Consider the following 21,192-nt stretch of genomic DNA (forward strand, 5'->3'; position numbering starts at 1 on the left):
GGGGAAAACTCTCCAGTGGCTGGAGTCATACCTAGCACAAAGGAAGATGGTAGTGGTTGTTGGGGGCCAATCATCTCAGCCGCAGGACATTGCTGCAGGATTCTTCAGGGCAGTGTCATAGGCCCAACCATCTTCAGCTGCTTCATCAATGACCTTCCCTCCATCATAAGGTCAGAAATGGGGATGTTCACTGATGATTGCACAGTGTTCAGTTCCATTCGCGTCCCCTCAGATAATGAAGCAGGCCGTGCCCGCATGCAGCAAGACCTGAACAACATCCAGGCTTGGGCTGATAAGTGGCAAGTAACATTCGGGCCAGACAAGTGCCAGGCAATGACCATCTCCAACAAGAGAGAGTCTAGCCACTTCCCCTTGACATTCAACCGCATTACCATTGCCGAATCCCCCACCATCAACATCCTGGGGGTCACCATTGACCAGAAACTTAACTGGACCAGCCACATAAATACTGTGGCTACAAGAGCAGGTCAGAGGCTGGGTATTCTGTGGCGAGTGACTCACCTCCTGACTCCCCAAAGCCTTTCCACCATCTACAAGGCACAAGTCAGGAGTGTGATGGAATACTCTCCACGTGCCTGGATGAGTGCAGCTCCAACAACACTCAAGAAGCTCAACACCATCCAGGACAAAGCAGCCCGCTTGATTGGCACCCCATCCACCACCCTAAACATTCACTCCCTTCACCACCGGCGCAACGTGGCTGCAGTGTGTATCATCCACAGGATGCACTGCAGCAACTCGCCAAGGCTTCTTCGACAGCACCTCCCAAACCCACGACCTCTACCACCTAAAAGGACAAGGGCAGCAGGCACATGGGAACAACACCACCTGCACGTTCCCCAAATCACACACCATCCCGACTTGGAAATATATCGCCGTTCCTTCATCGTTGCTGGGTCAAAATCCTGGAACTCCCTTCCTAACAGCACTGTGGGAGAACCTTCACCACACGGACTGCAGCGGTTTAAGAAGGCGGCTCACCACTACCTTCTCAAGGGCAATTAGGGATGGGCAATAAATGCTGGCCTCGCCAGCGACGCCCACATCCCATAAACAAATAAAAAAAAGGATACTTACGGTGTTAATTACTAGACTTAACTTTCTGTGGTGAGTTTAATGGCAATTAATGTGCAAACGCAGCAACTTCATAAAAATCACGGGGAGGTTAAGTGCTTAATGCCGTTTGCATGAAGCTAACGGGGAGCGGCGTAAATCGGCCAGCAACTTGTGGCGATTCGCAATTCACAGGGTATCTCTTCCTCGCCTCAACTTGCTGGCCAATTTTTACATTAATAATGCTGTGCGTTGTTCACGTGCCATTATTTCTGCAGCAAATTCTGGGTCATTGTTTTTTTCTTACATTGGTATTTGACACATTTCACAATCACCATTGGAATTATAGTTTAATCTAAAAATGAAGGAAGCTTTGTTCAATTTTGTTGAAAGCCACTCTTTATATGCCATTCAGGAATTCATTAATTTTATTTTTATGAATTTTATTTTTATGAATTTTAAAAGTCCTTTCTCCCAGTGGTAGCAGATAACACCTTGCTAGGAGAAAAAGAAGTTTTTGTTAATTTACAATTTTAAGCAAAATCTCTAACAGCAAATACAGAATCCAAACCTGGTCTTAATGAACATGGTCAGGGTTGTAGGTAACAAATTTATAACAGTAAATGCCCCTTCCCTCCCCCCCCTCCATGTCAATTTATGGTACATTTGTAGGGGGTCCCAGGAAATTTTGAATTTCAACATTAAAATGATGATTTCTGGTTAATTTCAACTCTACCCCTCCCCCACAGCACTTCCCCAGTTAACAAGCTCTCTCGCATTGAGGCACCTCCCCAGCTCACAAAGGCTCCAAAACTTTCTCCTATGTTACAGAGATCCTCTTCCCTTCCAATACCTCCCCAGTTCACAAAGGTTCTGTCCCCTCCAAAGGTCCCCCCACCAGTAAACAGCAGCGCTCTCACCCTCTAATTCCTTCGATAAATAGAGACATTAGGGCCAATTTTAATTCCTCTGCCCGGTGTAAATAGGGCCTGAAAAGAGCGTCAGGTCACTTATCTCCCCAATTGCACTGCCACCCCAGCTGCTGTCATCTCGGATAGGGTCCCAAGATGGGAAGCTGGAGCACCACCAGTTTCAGGTGGGAGCCTACTTGTAATATACAAATCGAAGTCCTAGGACGTACATAGCTACCCTGATTGCAGTTTTGAGGTACAAATGGGTAGGGTGGCCTAACCAGTGATCCTTAAAGGGGCCGTTCACAAAACGGCCCAGGAAATGTTTTTTTTCCTTGGAGCTGGAGTGCTCCTCCTGGGTCCACAAAATAATTCCAGGCTTCTGCAGTGCCTTCCCCCTTATTGCCAGCGCCACTGTCTGATTTTCCCCTGCTCTCAGGCTTTTCTCTCTTCTCCAGTCTGTACCATTTTCAGGCTTCCCACACTCTCCTCCCCCCCATCAGTGCCACTTGTGCTACCCCTGTGATCCCCCATCAGTGCCACTCTTACACTTCTCTGCATCTCTTCCCCCCCACCCCACAATTCTATTTTCAAGCATCCTTCTCTTCCCCTTTAGTGCTGCTCTTGAGCTTCTCCCCTCCCAATCACCACTCTTGGAATAATCCCTCAGGACTGCTCTGGGACTTGAACCTCCTGATATTGCTGCTCTGATTTTGAACACCACAACATACGGTGGTGGGAACTTCTAACCTCATGAGAGTTCCTGCCCAGCTTACAGTGGCATTCAAAATTGGACTAGAGCAAGCACAAGGAGGGAGCCCAACAATGACGATTTTCTTCCTCAAATACAGACCAGCAGACAGTGCTGATAAACAATGAAAGTTGCTGTTAAATGATGACAGTTGCCATATATGCTCTGTTCCAGTTGGTACTGCAGCCTTCATTAATGTTATTTAGTCCTATCACTAAAGTGATCAAATAGAAGTATAAACTTAATGCATTCCAAAACTGCTGTCAGATAAAAATAATCGCAGTTAGTGTTATGCTAGCACGACTTTATAATAAAGACTCTCTTGGATGGGGAGCGGGGTTAAGCAGGAGACCCTGTGGAGAGGTAGGAGAAAAACAGTGAGGGAGGAAACAGAGAAAAGCAAAGACACAGATATTGTTGGAGGAGAAGAGGGAAACAAAGAAATTTTACTCTGGGTGGGCGAGAAAAAATTACTGAGGAAGGAGGGAAGGCCCTGTCGAGGTAGGAAGAGAGAGAGAGAAAAAAAAGGAACATATTCTATATCCAGTTGAGCGAGGAGCAGGGTGGGTGGAGGAAGAGGCCAATTCTGGCTTAGCTGATACTGGGAAAAATGTTTGCTGTCTTGATTTAGCAGGCCCTATGTTATAAAACACCTCACCCACAACTCATCCTGAAGAATGCCATGAAACATCCACTCACACATTCAAATATTTATAGAAAAATGTGAGGGGGAAAAACAGCTCAATATTTCTCAGAATTTTGCCACAACTTTTTACAGATTGGTTTACCCTATGGATAATTGCCATTTTGTAGAAACAAAGAACAGTGCTGGATAAGCATTTTGAAATCAATAGCCTTCACATGACTTACTCAGAAAATAGCTGCATCTGAACCAGTAATACAGTTCCCAGTGGTTATTTCTCCTTTCAGTGCTGTGTAAAGAAAAGCAACCTCACTGACAGTGGTGTTGCTTTATTTCTTTATCAGAAAAAGACTGGTAAATCAGGTTTACTCCACTGTGATCATCAGAGAATTCAACAACCCTGACTGTAGGTAGTGTGGTCTTATCTCACAATTACAAAGTCAGAAGAGAGTGAGTGCACAGGGTTAGTTACTCAGGGTATTTATTCACAGCCAATGCTGAAATTACATTGAGCAAAAATGAACCATTGTTTGCAAGTGCGGGTTTGCTAATTATTTCTTTTGATGTGTAAACAAAAGCAAAATGCACGCGCTTCTTTCCACCCTTACCTTGTCCATCTGGTGTTTCACCGAAGGGATTCACTTCCACCTGAGTGGCATCAACTTTTAAAAATAGACTATACAGTTTCTGAATCTGTTCGGCAGCCTGTTTAAATTAAACAGAATTCATTTGGAAAATTGAAAATGTATTGTGCATAGGTGAACAAAAGGCAAAATTGTTCCATCTGTACAAATTCATACAAATCAACATGATAGTTATACAAGCTCTCCTAGAAATTTAAAAACATTTCTTTTCTATAAACCGAAAATAAATTCATCTAACAAGTTGAGGACGATCATTCCTCTTGATCTCTCATTCATTTGTAAGGCAGAAAAACCGGACAACAAAAACAGTAGAAGTATTACCAGTTCCAAAATTATCAGCTTCATAGAACATGAAATTGATTTTAATACAAATATAATGCAATCAGCACAGAAAAACATGATATCCGAGATCGGAATATTAAAAAAGTAACCTGGAATAGGGTGGGGTGTGTTTTCTTTTTACCAATTACTTCCAAACAACCTCCCTGGCACTGAAAACTAACTATAACGAGTATGGAATCTCATTCTCTCAGGTTTTAATTGTTCGAGATCTTAAAAATGTAAAATTTAATTCTTTTTTTAAAAACTTTTCCTTTCTGTCTTTTCTTTCTCTCTCTCTTAATCTAATCTTTCTTTCCCTCTCTTTCTGTACCTGATTTGACATTGAGTTCACTATTCTAACTTACACTTCTTTCTCAGTCCTTGCCATGTTAATTTCACAATCTTTCACTCTGATTGGTTAAGGAGATACGCACGTGCTTGTCCTGTTCACTCAGGTTCCAGATGCCCGGTTTTCCTCACAGTGATATTTCCATCTGGCACTTCCAGCAACTTGCGGCACAAAATATCATTGCGATTAAAGGGGCAAGGACATGTCTAACTAACGGCGGATGCCGTTTAAAAACGTATCCTACTTGTGAGAAATGTTTGAGACATGGCATTTTGCATTAGATGCAGGCACTGATTTATTTCCACCTGGATTCAGCGAGCGTCTGTCCTAAAAATGATGTGGAGATGCCGGTGATGGACTGGGGTTGACAATTGTAAACAATTTTACAACACCAAGTTATAGTCCAACGATTTTATTTGAAATTTACAAGCTTTCGGAGGCTTCCTCCTTCCTCAGGTAAATGTCAGGAACTCCTCGAAGCCTATGCATTTATAAATCACAGAACAATACATGGTGATTACAGATAGTCTTTGCAACTGCCCATTGCCAAGGCAATCACTGTGTTCAGACAGAGAGGTATTACCTACAGAACCCCCGAATATACATTCAACAAAAAAAAAACAAACATGAAAAAAAAGAGGCAGATACATCCGGAAGGCAGAGAAAGCCAGCAAATGACCCGTTATATTAAAAACAGATAGCTTTTGTTCGCTGGTGGGCTTACGTGTAGTGTGACATGAACCCAAGATCCCGGTTGAGGCCGTCCTCATGGGTGCGGAACTTGGCTTTCAATTTCTGCTCGACAATTTTGCGTTGTCGTGTGTCTCGAAGGCCGCCTTGGAGTACGCTTACCCGAAGGTCGGTGGCTGAATGTCCCTGACTGCTGAAGTGTTCCCCGACTGGGAGGGAACCCTCCTGTCTGGCGATTGTTGTGCGGTGTCCGTTTCTGTTGTCGCAGCGTCTGCATGGTCTCACCAATGTACCATGCTCTGGGGCATCCTTTCCTGCAACGTATGAGGTAGACAACGTTGGCCGAGTCACAGGAGTATGAACCATGCACCTGATGGGTGGTGTCCTCTCGTGTGATGGTGGTATCTGTGTCGATGATCTGGCATGTCTTGCAGAGGTTACCGCGGCAGGGTTGTGTGGTGTCGTGGACGCTGTTCTCCTGAAAGCTGGGTAATTTGCTGCGAACGATAGTCTGTTTGAGGTTGGGTGGCTGTTTAAAGGCGAGTAGTGGAGGTGTGGGGATGGCCATAGCGAGGTGTTCGTCGTCATTGATGACATGTTGAAGGCTGCGGAGAACATGGCGTAGTTTCTCCGCTCCGGGGAAGTACTGGACAACGAAGGGTACTCTGTTGGTTGCATCCCATGTTAGTCTTCTGAGGAGGTCTATGCGATTTTTCGCTGTGGCCCGTCGGAACTGTCGATCGATGAGTCGAGCGTCATATCCCGTTCTTACTAGGGCGTCTTTCAGCGTCTGTAGGTGTCCATCGCGTTCCTCCTCGTCTGAGCAGACCCTGTGTATTCGCAGGGCCTGTCCATAGGGGATGGCCTCTTTGACGTGGTTAGGGTACCTCAGCACCTCACTCTACCGCAAGCCCACGGACAACCTCACGATGCTCCACTTTTCCAGCTTCCACCCTAACCACGCCTCCGAAAGCTTGTAAATTTCAAATAAAATCGTTGGACTATAACTTGGTGTTGTAAAATTGTTTACAATTGTCCTAAAAATGGCAGCCTTCTCCTTTCCCTCCAAAACAGAGATTGCTTTCTAATCTGGGAGCAGCACACTCAGCAATTTAAAAAAAACACTTTCTGCTCATTTAAAAAGCCACATATGTAAACAATTGTTGCTCTTTTACCTGTTGCTGCAGTGGACCTTTAAATCCTATATTGGCAGCCATTCGAAGTGCTTGATCTCCTCTAACCCCTTCAAAGATATCAATGACCTCCTAAGAAATAAAGCCAATAGAACAAGTTGATAAACATTTCAAGATCCTGAATATGAAGATCAATAACATATACTTCACCCACTAGAGTTAAAATGTGGGAAGCTGCTAACCAGCTTGTATGTAAAGCCTTTGCCAGTTGTCTTTAAAAAAAATAACACAAGCTACCTAAAGGTTTTTAAATATTACATCTGCCTTTGGTATGGCATGCCAACAAGACCATATGACACCAGTTTTCTCATTTAATTACCGTATAAATGACATAAACAAATATCTCAAATATCTGTTGCTAAGTTTTGAAAATTCCTGGAAAAATTCCATAATGACTGACCACAGTTTAGTTCAGTCCCTTGTATTAAGCAACATATACTACAGTCTCCACCATTGCTTTAGGTTCACAGAATACCTTAAAGATCAACTCAGGTTTGGTGGCTGCCACTTCTTCAATGTCCATTCCTCCCTGGGGGCTGCCAATTATAACCGGTCCGTTGCAGGCTCTGTCCATCAGAATGGCTAAATATGTTTCTCTGGCAATATCCAAGGCCTCTGCCACCATCACCTTCACATACACATCAATTAGAGGCAAGTCATTTACCTTAATCGCACTGTAATTTAGCTATTTATCTTAAATGATCCTTTTACTTTTGGGGTTTTGACGCCATGCAGTAATTACTTAATGCTTGGTCAAGCAATTTGTTGTATTAATAACAATGTATTCAAATACATGATTTCATTCCTCTGAAATTGAAAATATCAAGATACATTTAACTTATGGTACACAAATAATGCAATCATAACATAAAAAGCAAAGAATAATCTCAATTCCTTTCTTTCAAATGTTGTCCCTGTCCCTTACCTTGTTAACCTTGACACCTTCCTTTGCAGTCTGCTTTGTAATGAGGTTGAACCCAAGCATTTGTTTTGCCAGCTGCCCAACATCATCAGGGCTGAAAATATAAAAAAAGGAATTTTTAACGTGAACTCTTTTTCTTGTTTTAGTTTGATTGCATTTTCACACCTTGTTGTGCGAACCTAATGTTCAACGCGTATTGCCAACCCTAAAACCAATGTCCAACTTGACTAGTTTTTTAATACTGAAGCTGTAAAGATATAAATGGGCATATTGGCCAAGGGCCTAATGCTGCCTAAATTTTCAATTCCTGACAAAATATATTGTGCTTCAGTCACCACTGTACTATTGTAGTCATGATGTGGAGATGCCGGTGATGGACTGGGATTGTAGCACAGGCTACTGCCACTAGAAGTCACAAGTGAGCTATGTAAGTGTTAGAGCTCACTCTATAGGCAACATCTTGGCATTACAACATCTAATCTACTCCACTGCTCATTTCCCAAAAGCTTGACGAACTGTACACTATTTTCTGCTGGTCTTAAACCTTGACCATACAGGATTTTGAAATCTACCTTAGAGTTAGGACGTTCTGCTCAACGCTTTTTTAAGAAAGCAACTTGTCTTTCAATTTATTCAGAAAACAATTTCAAGTAAATTATAAACACATAAATTGGTCTCGGGTGGTGAAGCTCACAGTAAGTTGGATGATACTCTTCTTTTTATAATGACCCAAGCATTATTGTATGTAAAGCTGTGTTTAAGCTAGCCTATCTCTTCAATGTCTAATTTCAATAAATTTTGAGCTCAATTAGAGGTTAATTGTTGATAGTGAGGGAAGTCTGCAGGTTGGAAAGAGCTTGTAAATTTAACATCTACAGGCCAAAAGAAACTAGCATGAAATAGCCAAATTACTTTATACTTCCTGTATATTTTTTTAATGTTCTGAACTGTGAAGTCTGAAGTATGACGTCTGAGAGTCAGACAGAGAAACAGAGATAGGTAAGAGAGAGAAATTATGCTCATTTAATCGTGAGCAACAACATGAGAGATCGATGAGTTTATATAATTTTATCCCTTACCATTTTAAAAGCTGAGGTACACAGCAAGCTGGCATATAAAGAACTTGTATTTATATATAGCTTTACAGCCAATTAAGTATTTTTGGAGTGTAGCCACTGTTGTATTGTAGGAATGTACATACCTGTATTCAGCAGGACTGGGGAGGGAGATTGGGTCTAACGGCACTGGGCGATGATCCTGGGCTTTAGTAGCAGTGAAGCAAAGGTCCCAGAGTTTGGCAGAAATTAGGTAGATTGCTGAGGTTTAAAAGCATTGGAAGTACATAGTATCATAGTAGGTACAGCGCAGAAGGAGGCCATTCAGCCCATTGTATCTGTGCTGGCTCTTTGAAACAGCTATCCAATCAGTTGCATTCCCCTGCTCTTTCCCCATAGCCCTTTAATTTTTTTACATTCATGTATTTATCCAATTCTCTTTTAAAAGTTACTATTGAATCTGCTTCCACCACCCTTTCAGGCAGTGCTTTCCAGATCATTACAACTCGCTGCGTGAAAAAATGTTTCCTCATGTCGCCTCTGCCTCTTTTGCCGAACACCTTAAATCTGTGTCCTCCAGTTACTGACCCTCCTGCCACTGGAAACAGTTTCTCCTAATTTACTCTGTCAAAACCGTTCATGATTTTGAACACCTCTATCAAATCTCCCCTTAACCTTCTCTGTTCCCAACAACCCCAGCTTCTCCAATTTCTCCACATTACTGAAGTCCCTCATCCCTGGTACCATTCTAGTAAATCTCTTCTGCACTCTCTCTAAAGCCTTGACATCCTTCCTAAAGTGTGGTGCCCAGAATTGAACACAATACTCCAGCTGAGGCCTAAGCAGTGTTTTATAAAGGTTTAGCATAATTTCCTTGCTTTTGTACTCTATGCCTCTATTAATAAAGCCCAGGATCCCATATGATTTTTAAACAGCCTTCTCAATTTGTCCTGCCACCTTCAAAGATTTGTGTATATGCACCCCCAGGTCTCTCTGTTCCTGCACCCCCTTTAAAACGGTACCATTTAGTTTATATTGCCTCTCCTCATTCTTCTACCAAAATGTATCACTTCACACTTCTCTGTGTTAAATTTTATCTGTCATGCGTATGCCCATTTCACCAGTCTGTCCATGTCCTCCTGTACTATCCTCAACATTGTTTACTACATTTCCGAGTTTCGTGTCATCTGCAAAATGTGAAATTATACCTGATATACCCAAGTCTAGATCATTAATATATATCCAAAAAAGCAGTGGTCCTAATGCTGACTCCCAGGGAACACCACTATATACTTCCCCCTGTCTGAAAAACAACCATTCACCACTACTCTCTGTTTTCTGTCCCTTAGCCAATTTTGTATCGAAGCTGTCACTGTCCCTGTAATCCCATGGGCTTTAATTTTGCTTACAAGTCTATTATGTGGTACTTTATCAAAAGCCTTTTGAAAGTCCATATGCACAACATCAACTGCACTACCCTCATCAACTTTCTCCGTTACTTCATCAACAAACTCAATCAAGCCAGTCAAACTCTATTTTCCTTCAACAAATCCATGCTGACTTTCATTTATTAGCCCATACTGTTCCAAGTGCCAATTAATTTTGTCCTGGATTATTGTCTCTAAAAGTTTCTCCATCACTGACGTTAGGCTGACTGGCCTGTAATTGCCGGATTTATCCCTCTCCCCTCTTTTGAACAGGGGTGTAACATTTGCAACCCTCCAGTCCTCCAGCACCATTCCCATATCTAAGGAGGATTGGAAGATAGCGGCCAGAGCCTCCGCAATTTCCACCCATACTTCCCTCAGTAACCTAGGAGACATCCCATCTGGACTGGGTGACTTTTCTACTTTGAGTACTGCTAATCTTTTAAGTACCTCCTCTTTATCTATTTTTATCCTATCCAATATTGCTACTACCTCCTCCTTTACTGCTACAATGGCAGCATCCTCTTCTCTAGTGAAGAGTGATGTGAAGTATTCATTTAGTACCTCAGCTATGCCCTCTACCTCCACATGATCATCTTTTTTTGGTCCCTAATCGGTCCCACCCTTCCTTTGACTACCCTTTTACTATTTATATGTTTGTAAAAGAGTTTTGGGTTCCCTTTTGTGTTAGCCGCTAATCTATTCTCATACTCTCTCGTTGCTCCTCTTATTCCTTTTTTTAGATCATTTGTCCTAAGCCTCCTTTTTATGTTTCATTTTAATATCTATCTTTAGTCATCCAGGAAGCTCTAGCTTTGGATGCCCTTCCTCTCCCCCTCGTGGGAATGTGTCTATTCTATATCTGAACCAATTCCTCCTTGAAGGTCTCCAATTGTTCAATTACTGCTTTACCAACCAACTTTTGATCCCAATCCACCTGGGCAAGATCCCTTTTTAACTCACTAAAATTAGCCCTCCTCCAGTTAAGTATTTTCACATTTGATTGTTCTTTGTCCTTTTCCATAACTATTCTAAACCTTATGGTATTACGATCACTATGCCCTAAATGCTCCCCCACTTAAATGTGCTCTACCTGCCCCACTTCATTCCCCAGAATATTCATATAATCTGGGATTACTGTGGAGAAGGAACCTGGAGTTCGGAGGGGGAACCTTGGGTTTGGCAAAACCAGGAGGTGGAATGAGGGATTTGGCAAAACCAGGAGGTGGAATGTGGGGTTTGGCTCATGAGTAGATTACTTGGGTCTTTCAATGGGTGAGGTGGGACACAGCACTGAAAAGAGGATCCTCAGTCTAGCAGCAGTGGTTTGTAAGTTTCAAAGAGATCTCTGCAAACATTGAATTATTTAATGTTTGGTTCCTGGAAAATAGCTAAATGCTGTATTAATTTGATAAATAACGACCAAACTGCATAAATAAATATGCAAATTTCCACTGTGTGTTTCTATTTCAGCCTCTCTAAAACAGAAAATAAATACATGGCTGCTTTAATAAAATTTATTTTTTATTTTAACCAGTTTGAACCTGTGTCCCCTAGTTCTACTCCTACAATTTAATTTATACCCTTAACAATTTTATATACCTCTATAAAATCATCTCTCAGTCACCTCCTTTCTAGGCTGAAAAGCTCAAGTTTCTCCAATCTTTCCTCATACATTCGACCGCTAACACTAGGGATCAACTGCATGGCAGTTCTCTGCACTGTCTCCAGCATTTGAATGTCTCTCTTGGCCACTAGACTGGATGCAGTATTTAAGGTGTCATCTGATCAGAGCATTATAAAGTTTGATCAGCATCTCCCCTGACATATTCTACTGTTTTGGTTATGTAGTTCAAATCCTATTTGCTTTGTTGACTGCTACGCTGTATTGGTTGGACATGTTTAACGTCAGGTCTAGTAAGACTCCTAGGTTTCTTTCAGCTGCTACATTGGCTACTTCAGCATCATTCATGGAGTATGCACGTTATCCATTTTTCCTTCCTATGTTAAGCGTTTTACGCTTGCCTGCATCATGTTTCAGTCGCCAATGTCCTGCCCACTTACATATCTTGTCCAACTCATTTTGCAATTTCTGAACTGCCTCTTCCAGTTCTACTGCCCCTCTTAGTTTGGTATTATCTGAGACACTTCTTTCTGAAACACTGTAAACTACCTTCTCAATAAAATTTGGAACATACTTTTTAGTTAAATGAACTCCTCCCTTCAGTCCACTGGTGAAGCTGCCCTTTCCTCTGCCACCAGCCAGGATTTGAGCTTTTAAAACAATTTCTTTCGCTTCTGTTGGGAAAAAAACACAGCAAAATACCAATTAGATTTGTCCATCAATGTACTGGTCTATTGTGGTTTGCATAACAAAATTTACAGGAGAACTATTAGCCTACATATTATCACTAGCAATATTCGTGGATATTACAGTTCAGTTCATAAGATATATCTCTTTCTCCTACCTTAACACAAACATCAACCTGTCCATTTTAACTGAAATAATGCTACATTAACAGACAGAGAAATGTTACATGAACATGTTAAGCATTCATCTAATTGCCACCAACAGTAATTTCTAGGCTATTGTAATTATAACCTGCCACACAACATTAAAACTCTCTCAAGTTTGACAACCCCTACACAACTTTATTTGTCCACTTTCATCATATTGGATTCCTTTACTTACCTCTTCAAACCTCCTCTCATCCTCCCCTGTCAGGGACTGCTTCCCAGCATAACTGCTGGGATGTGCATGCCAGTGGTCACCACCACTGACCCCATCAAAGTTCACAGAATCAGGAGACAGAGCCAGAAGTGGACCTTTGGTGATGTGGAGGCACATTTGTAGGTTGCCTCCCCTCCCCCACTGAATGACCCGAGAAACGCCAGTGATGTGCCCCCCACCCGCAGCACTCCTCCGGGAGCAATCTGAGTGTCTGCTTACAACCATTCCCCCAATAAAATTCTGATCCCCTTATTTTCGGGCCTTGACCTCTTCTGGATCCCCAGATGATCCCACTTCTTCCCATTTCAGCCAGGTATGCTTGTTGAAACCAGGTGTACCTACACCAACTGTACACCAGCTCTTAATTGAGTGTGTGGACGTAGGGAATCCTTGGCCCCTGGTCTTTTTGATTGATGACTTTTAGGGATGGACAGACGCTCTAGCCCCACAAGTGTATTTTTGGTGCACTGACACTCTTCCCCATTTTCTGACATCCCTGCTCCAAAACCTGGTCTGTGTATCTGAGCAGAAAATATGTCCTTATATCATCAGTCCTTTGTCTCTTCAGAAATGCATCCAAATTATCTCATGAAGATCTTAATTATGCTGTCTGCTTCAATGGCTGTCCCTGGTAATTTATTCCTTAACTCTCATTAACCTTTGAGTGAAAAATTTTTGCCTGACTTCCCTTCTAAATTTTAACTCCCTAATTTTGAAACTTTTGTCCTTTGGTATTTAAACCCTACACCAGAATGAAAAAGTTGTTTGGATCAATTCTGTCACTGTTTTACACAAATCAGTAATTAGTGGAATTGGGTCCACTGCGACCATCTACATCTTTCAGTGAACACAACTGCTCAGAGTATTTCAGGCCAGGTCTGACCACACCTTTAACAGCAATACTTCAAATCCTTTGATCTGTATTCTATTCCTCTGCTAATGCAGGCCAGCATCTTATCTGCCATTTTCTCTTGCAGCTAAACACTGTGCTGACAGTACCACAGAATTATCCACTATAACCCAGAGATCTCTTTTCTGATTAGCACAATGTCTTATTGTTCGATTTAACACACAACCTATTTTTGTTCCTTGCATCTATCATCTGTAACAACCATGTATACCACTCATTTTCTGCACACAACGTTTATAACTTTACAAATGCATATTTGTTGTTTTCTTATTTAAAAATATAATTGCTTGAGAATGTGCACCAGCAGCAATGGATCTCTTCTGTATATCTTTATTGAATCTAGCAAATTTTCCAATCCAAGTCCCAACTATATTTTTTTTAAATATAAAGAACAGATGTATCAATTTCTCAATTACTCCTGGATATCCACTGGTTTTGATAACATTTTTAATTTTTAAAATCCTCTACTCACACGAGCAACCAGCTTTAGGTCACTATCGAATCTTCACAGTTCAATGCACTCAGCATATATCTAAAACTCACTTTAAAAATTCCAAGTCTTCCAATGTAAAATGTCTCCCTCCACCTCTTAGTCTCAAGGTCACTTTATACATGTGCAGAGTTTTTTGTTGTCACACACAAAACTTAATTTTAATTATACACCGAGCACTGTGGCAGCTCCTAAGCCTAAAATGTCCAGAAAAAAGTATCCCAAATCAGATCCCAACTAGACATTTAATAAAGAAAACACCAGCAGACTTTAAAACGTTTACATCTTTTTCCTTCATGACAAATTAAGTTGCGATGTTCATACTAGTTCTATGACTCACTGTTGCAATGGCCCTGTGAATTTTAGCTCTTCATCCCACTAAGAGGAACTGTCAGATGACAGCACTCATTTCTATAGCAAAACTAACAGGCAGCACTTGCTGCGCTGTTCAAGCACACCAACTGGTGGAGTAATCAAACAGCAGTACTGATAACGTCAAGGGAGTTACCCTTAGCTCCATACAAAAAACTAACTTCTGAAGAACTTAAAAGGGTAAAACTGCACATACACGTAAAAAAGTTAAGAATAAAGCAAACATTTTAATTGTTCTACTTTAATCTCAACTGTTGAATGGGTGAATTTAGTTAAACAGTAAAATGCTTGGAAATACAATGAAAGAGTTGAAATGTTATGGCATAAATGCACTATAAAACTGGGTGATTCTATGAATAACACCTCATACACAGCTATCTCAGACACCAAAGAAACTGTAAACATACTAAGATGAACAATTTTGAACCAATATTTTAACTGGTGTTTATATAAAATAGTGAGGAATGCCAGGGTACTTTCAATGTAACTTCTTTGGATTTGATTGCAAAGGACCAGTTTGCCCCAAATTCAAACCACCTTTGGTACTTGTCCTTTCAACAAAATGCTTGCACAGAAGTTGGTAGTTCTGGTAGTTAACAACATCCCACCATCATTTTCTACTTAATACAAGATGTATCGTTTACAGCACTAAGAATATTTTTATCTATGGTATGGAGTCTTCCGCATTGTACTGGCTTACATGGATCACAGGTTTGGCTTTGCAAATACCCAGACCTCTGGACATCTGAACCCAAAAGCAAAAGTGAACTCTCATCCTAATGAACACTATACATCTACCCAGCAATTTATTTGCAATGCGCACAATTCTTATGAAACGATCATTTAACAAGAGCCACCGCATATTTCCAAAGCTTTGCTTTGTTAGAAAAAAAGCTTTTGTTTTATTTCTTGTAACAACATTCATAGGAAATGTGGTGCTACGACAGAATGGAATTCATAAACTAATGGACATCTGTCATATGAGTCAATACAGCTGAAGTCTAACCTGGGAGTTGTGATTACTCAGACTATGCAATGCCTACAGCAAAATGAACAACTGTTTTCTGCTCAGTCACCCTGTTTATTACTTAACTACTGCATCAATCACAGCACTAAAACTTGGGAAAATGACAAACACATTATTTACTACAACACCACTTATCAGTGACTACAAAAAGACTTTTAACATTAAATGGCATATTATATGCAAAGGTACTGCACACAAATTCCCAGAATTACAATATGTAGTTTTATTTTAAGCTAGCTTTAGTATGACCTTCCTTGTTCTTTGATTGCAATTCAACCTCGACACGCAATAGAGTGTAGGCTGTTATTCCTTTTGAGAATGAGGCAATTACCTGGAGCATTGCACCTTGAGTAATCACTTGATCTTAGTTTAGATAATTCTCAAATTTATCAAATAAAAGCACTGGCCATTTCACGTCAATCAGTTTGGTCACTACTAAAATACAATGATATTCCTCAAATCTATGAATTAAATAAATAGTGGCCATACTATAAAACAGGGTTCCCCCAAAATTTATTAACTGAATAAAAGCAGCAGACATTTAATGGCCATCAGCTTGGTTCCTTAATCCAACGTACTTCCCCAAATCTATTAATTAACTAAATTCAGCAGCAATCAGCTCAACTATTTGATGAAATATGTTCTTCAAAAATTGATAAAATAAAATCAGCAGGAATCAGGTTGGTCTTTAATCAAACGGTCTTACCAATCTTTATTAATTAAATAAAAGCAGCAGAAAGGCTTTGTACCCAATTAATTAATAAATACCACTAGGAACGGGCTGTACCTCTGGTGAATTAATTAAACAATTGGACTAGGGCAGAAACATAATATACTGTCCTGGAACAGGCCACGCTTTTCCCAAATAAATAAAACAGGGTAAAAACATAAAATACCATCAGGAATGGGTCGTACCTCTCGCAAATGAATTAACTAAATAAAACAGGACAAAAGCATACATTGCCATTGTGAACAGGCCTCATTTTACCCAAATTAATTAAATAAAAAGGGGCCTGCAGTACAAAGTGCCCTCAGGAGCAGGTAGCACTTTCTGCAAATTAATTAAATAAAACTAGGTAGAAGCAAAGAAGGCCAAAGGAAATGTGCCACATTTCCTGTGAACTTATTAAATAAAAGGTGCCATAAATATAAAATGCTGTTGGGAGAGACAAAGTTAATGAAATAAAAACAGTTAAAAGTAAAAATGCTGTCAGGAGCTGGCCACGTTTCCCGCAAGTTGAATAATTGATTAAAAGCAGACAGAAGCTTCCTTTTCATTGACTGTGGTTCAGGAGGAGGAGCAGGTAAACTTAAAAGGTATAAAGGAAAAAAACTTAGATTAATTATTAAAAGATTTGATAGATTGTTTGAGAAAAATGGATTCGTGAATGGGTAGAGTGCATTAGTTAAATTACTCCAGTGATAACATTTATAATTCAGGATTGGCTATTTTCAGAAGTCCTTAGTTATTTTTCATTAGCAGTTCTCTAACCAGTTGCCTCACTTTTGATTCGTATGCTCCCTATCTCATAATTCTGATTTGCTGTCGTTAAACTTTGTTGTTTGGCTCAAAGTAAAACAGCCAAAGTGTGACAGCAAAAGTGTGACATTGCAGGAAATACGCATTACATAATGGGGAGTGCATGCAAGATGTAGGACTTTTAGTAGATTACCAGTGGAACTCCCATGACATTACACACGAGGAGTCAGGATCAAGGACAGTATTCATGTCGAGAAGGGGAGATTTATAGACGGAGGAGACTGAGAGAGGGGGACGGAGGGGGAGATAGAGCTAGTTCTACTGTTGACTCCTGCCATGTCTTACTTTTCAAAAAACCGTTCTTCATTGTCACTGAGCTGCACTCAAACTAATTTTATACCTGATTATAGCAGCAAAAAGGAGTGAAATTAATTCATAATTTAACTCCCATTTGCCAATGCAAATGACATGGTTTTACACAGTTGAAGTTTTAGAAACCTACATTCCTGATGGCAACACCAAAAGCAAAGGTTTTGATGGGAAAAATTCCAGTGCAAAAATATTTTTTTAAATTTCAGAGTAAAGATTCAGCAAGCACACGGCCTGCGTACAGAGCAACTTGCACACGCAACATTTTTTTTTTAATTGTATTTTTTTCTCCAAAACTTCTATCATGATTGCAGTAGTGTCAAACTAGTACGTGCAGGCAAAACAACTGCACAATTAGTAAAGAGGGAGTAAAATGCCTTTGCTTATCAGATTGGCAGCAGCTATGCTTTTCTGCCCAATCCTTTTACGTCCTTCTGATAAAGTCCAACGATATAAACAGAAAGGTTTTATCAGCAAGAAAATGAAAACCTCTAAAGTTCAGCACCGTTTCTGAAAGTACTCTGAGTGGTAAATGAGGCATTTCCTGCTGGTTCTAGTCACCCATGAACTATGGGATTCTGCTGCTTTTCTGTACAAACATCTTTATAAAATGGCTTCATTACCAGTTGAGAATGGGATTTGATTAGCAAGTCATTGAACTTTGTGCAAAGAATTTTTCAGCTTGATATTCTCTTTGATTTTGCTTTACAGAATGGTATATAAATCTAGCTGGAGGTTACGGATGAGCTTATGCGGTATGTTATTTAATTAAACGATAAACCATTCTACCAACGGAATATACAAAGAAATTAGCCCCAAGCAACTGCAGTAAAAAAAAATCTGCCAGTGTTAAGGGACTTTATTTTCTCAGTGTCATGGTTCACTGCTTTAAAAAAAGACAGATAAAAATGTAAGCACATAAAATTTAAAAAAGCAGACAGTACAACTGCCTATCACCTTTAGCAGGATCTCAAGTTCATATTACAAAGTAGAAAGCACAGGCATAACCTGGATTAACATTCAGCAGGGCCTTTTTTTTGTATTGCACTAACCTAAAAATACCAGGTTATCTGAAATGAGTTGGAAAAAGTCTTTTTTTTTAAAAACTGTTTCGCACTGCTTGTTTTAAACCAAACGTGGCACCACAACAATTGTCACTTTGTTTAATATCTGCATACCCGTTTGTTAGATGCAACCATGCATTGAACAGCTTTAAATAACATAAGCTCTGAAGTAGGCAATGAAAAGGTTATATAATTTTTGAATAGTGGATATATTTTGTTTGCCAGATTTTGCATTTTTTCTATAGCACACAAAAAAACTGGAGGCATCAACTACAAACATCCCCAACTCCTCTATTTGCCTGTATCATCTTCAAACTATTGAAGGAAAAAACACAAAGCTGTCACATACAGCTAAGCAAGTGCTACTTATGCTATAGCCAGCAACCAAACTAACTTGGGAGGACAGGTACCAGTAAACGCCTCAGGGGTTAACCTGACTCCACTGTCAAACTGATACACAATGATAAAATTACTGCAGGGCTGGGAAAGAGGCTAAAACTTGCATGATGACGATCTTTGAAATCTAGGCTCTTTACTGATATTCTGTAGCTCATAGCTGTACAGTATCGAAATTTACACCTGGTAGTTTCTGTCCGACATTTCAATCTATTATCGCAACTAAATATGCCATTGGAATATTTAAATCAGCTTGCAGGCTTTAAAGCTTACTTAAATTTTGAGAAATATAAAATGAGATTGTATGTTCTTCCCCACACTGCAAATGCGAACATGTTTAAAAAAATTCTACCATAACAGAGATTTATAGAGAAGGTTATGGAAATCCTTAAAAAGTCAACACAAAGAATAAAACAGAGTAAAAGGGCTCAATTTTTAAACATTTAACCTTTACAAAAGTAGTTTGCTTTGTTTAATGTACTATTTTTAAAAATGCACAATTGAAAAGTTCCTAGCATGTTTTTAACTTTTAAAAATACATACTATGTCAAATCAAAGGAAATCACTTATAGATTTAGCTAAAATCTAATTAACTTTAGCTTTTGAGATCACAGGCTAGATTTTCTTCAATGGCGAGGTTATTGCCAGAAGTGCACCAGAATTGCACCACTGCCACTGGTATTACACCACTGAAACCCAGACCGATTTTCATTGATATATCTTCATTAACTTTTCATGGCAGGCTCCCTGCTCTATTAGTGCTCTCTGTAGAGAATCCACCCAGCTTGGGAGAGGGAAGAGGGGGAAATCCAGTGCTGCTGCTGTAGCAGCTGAAAGGCCCAAGGCAGCCCTTTTGTGCCTGTAGCAATGTGGTTTCCTGCAACGTCCAAGATTAGTGCTTCTTCAGGGCATTGAGCCCACAAATTAAAAGACTCTTCAGTTGAGGTGTTACTTCTCGGTAATTCGGAAAAGAGGACCCAGCCTTTTTGCCCAAGGGAAGGCAGCTGACAAAGTGCATGACCCGGAGCCCTTAGAAGTAAGTGTCACTCCAGCAACCCCCACATAGTTACTTAATGCCAGAAAATGTCAACTAACCTCTCCAGGGCAACCAAGGTGACATGTGGCAGTCATAGCTTATAACAATGCACTGTAATAAGCATTTTTCCCAATTCCAGTCACTGACTGCATCGAATACCATCTGCAACTCATCATGAACATAGGAACAGAAGTAGGTCATTCTGCCCTCAAACCTCTACCACAATACCCTTCACACCTCCTTTCTGCTCCTGAAAGTGTCCCATTACTCAGCCAAACATGTAGGGAAACAGTGAAAGACTCTCCTGATAGGTATTTCATTGGCAATAGCTGTTCTTGCCTCTATTAAGGAATGCCTTCTGAAACCTGGATTGCTTCCATATGATGGCACAATCTCTCTACTTTTTTTAAAAGGGAAAATGCTCCATAACCAAAGACAAGGAAATATAGTCTCAATGCCCCAAGGCTCCAACTGCAAATCATCTTCCAGCCACCTCAGAACCTTCTACAACTGTAGAAAAATTAGGAAGCTAATGGGCATAATTTGCTGTGACTGGGCATCTAACGGCATCTGCCATTATTTAGACTTGCCCTTGCACATTTAGGTTTTTTAATTTTTTGCGTGGCAAGTTGCTGAAAGTGCGAGTTGATAATGTCGTAGCGAGGGAAACAAGGCCTCTGGAACCTGAGTGAACAGGGCACGCAACTATGTATCTCCTTAACCATCGAAATTGAAGGATTGAGAAATTAACAGCGCGAGGACTGAGAAGGACGTATAAATTAGAGTGGGTGAATTCAATGTCAAATCAGGTACAGGAAGAAAAATAAAGAGAGACAGAAAGATTGCATTGCGAGAGTTTGAAAAAAGAGACTGAAAGGAAAAGTAAAAAAAAAATTTAATTTTAAATTTTACATTTTTTAAATCTCCAACAATTAATACCTGAAGGAATGAGACTCCTCAGTTATAACAGTTAATTTTCAGTGCCTGAGAGGCTGTTTAGCAGTAGATAACACTTATCACGTCATGAAAAGGGTACATAGACTGAAGTGGACAAGACTTAACTTTCTGTGGCAAGTTTAGTTCCGATCTACCACGCAAATACAGTGCAGCTTTCCCTCAGTATTGCACTGGAGTGTCAGCCTGGATTATGTGCTCAAGTCTCTGGAGTGGGACTTCATAGTATCATAGCAGGTACAGGACAGGAGGAGGCCATTCAGCCCATCTTGCCCGTGCCAGCTCTTTGAAAGAGCTATCCTATAAGTCCCATTCCCCCGCTCTTTCCCCATTGCCCTGTAAATTTTTTCACTACAAATATTTATCCAATTCCCTTTTGAAAG

The 21,192-nt window shown here is 40.3% G+C and overlaps 1 protein-coding gene across 2 annotated transcripts in view; it reads right to left on the reverse strand.

Annotated features, from left to right (window-relative positions):
• Positions 1–21,192, reverse strand: part of suclg2 (succinate-CoA ligase GDP-forming subunit beta) — a 344,808-nt gene that overhangs the window by 145,258 nt on the left and 178,358 nt on the right. For both annotated transcript variants that reach the window (XM_067998875.1, XM_067998876.1), the window contains 5 exons: positions 12,179–12,278; positions 7,502–7,592; positions 7,052–7,204; positions 6,559–6,648; positions 3,988–4,084 (listed from right to left, as the gene is read on the reverse strand). In XM_067998875.1, coding sequence (XP_067854976.1) covers positions 3,988–4,084; positions 6,559–6,648; positions 7,052–7,204; positions 7,502–7,592; positions 12,179–12,278 — 531 coding nt within the window. The remainder of the gene's footprint in view (positions 1–3,987; positions 4,085–6,558; positions 6,649–7,051; positions 7,205–7,501; positions 7,593–12,178; positions 12,279–21,192) is intronic.

The sequence above is a fragment of the Heptranchias perlo genome, chromosome 17 (genome assembly GCF_035084215.1).
Source record: "Heptranchias perlo isolate sHepPer1 chromosome 17, sHepPer1.hap1, whole genome shotgun sequence".
In the NCBI taxonomy this organism is placed as follows: Eukaryota; Metazoa; Chordata; class Chondrichthyes; order Hexanchiformes; family Hexanchidae; genus Heptranchias; species Heptranchias perlo.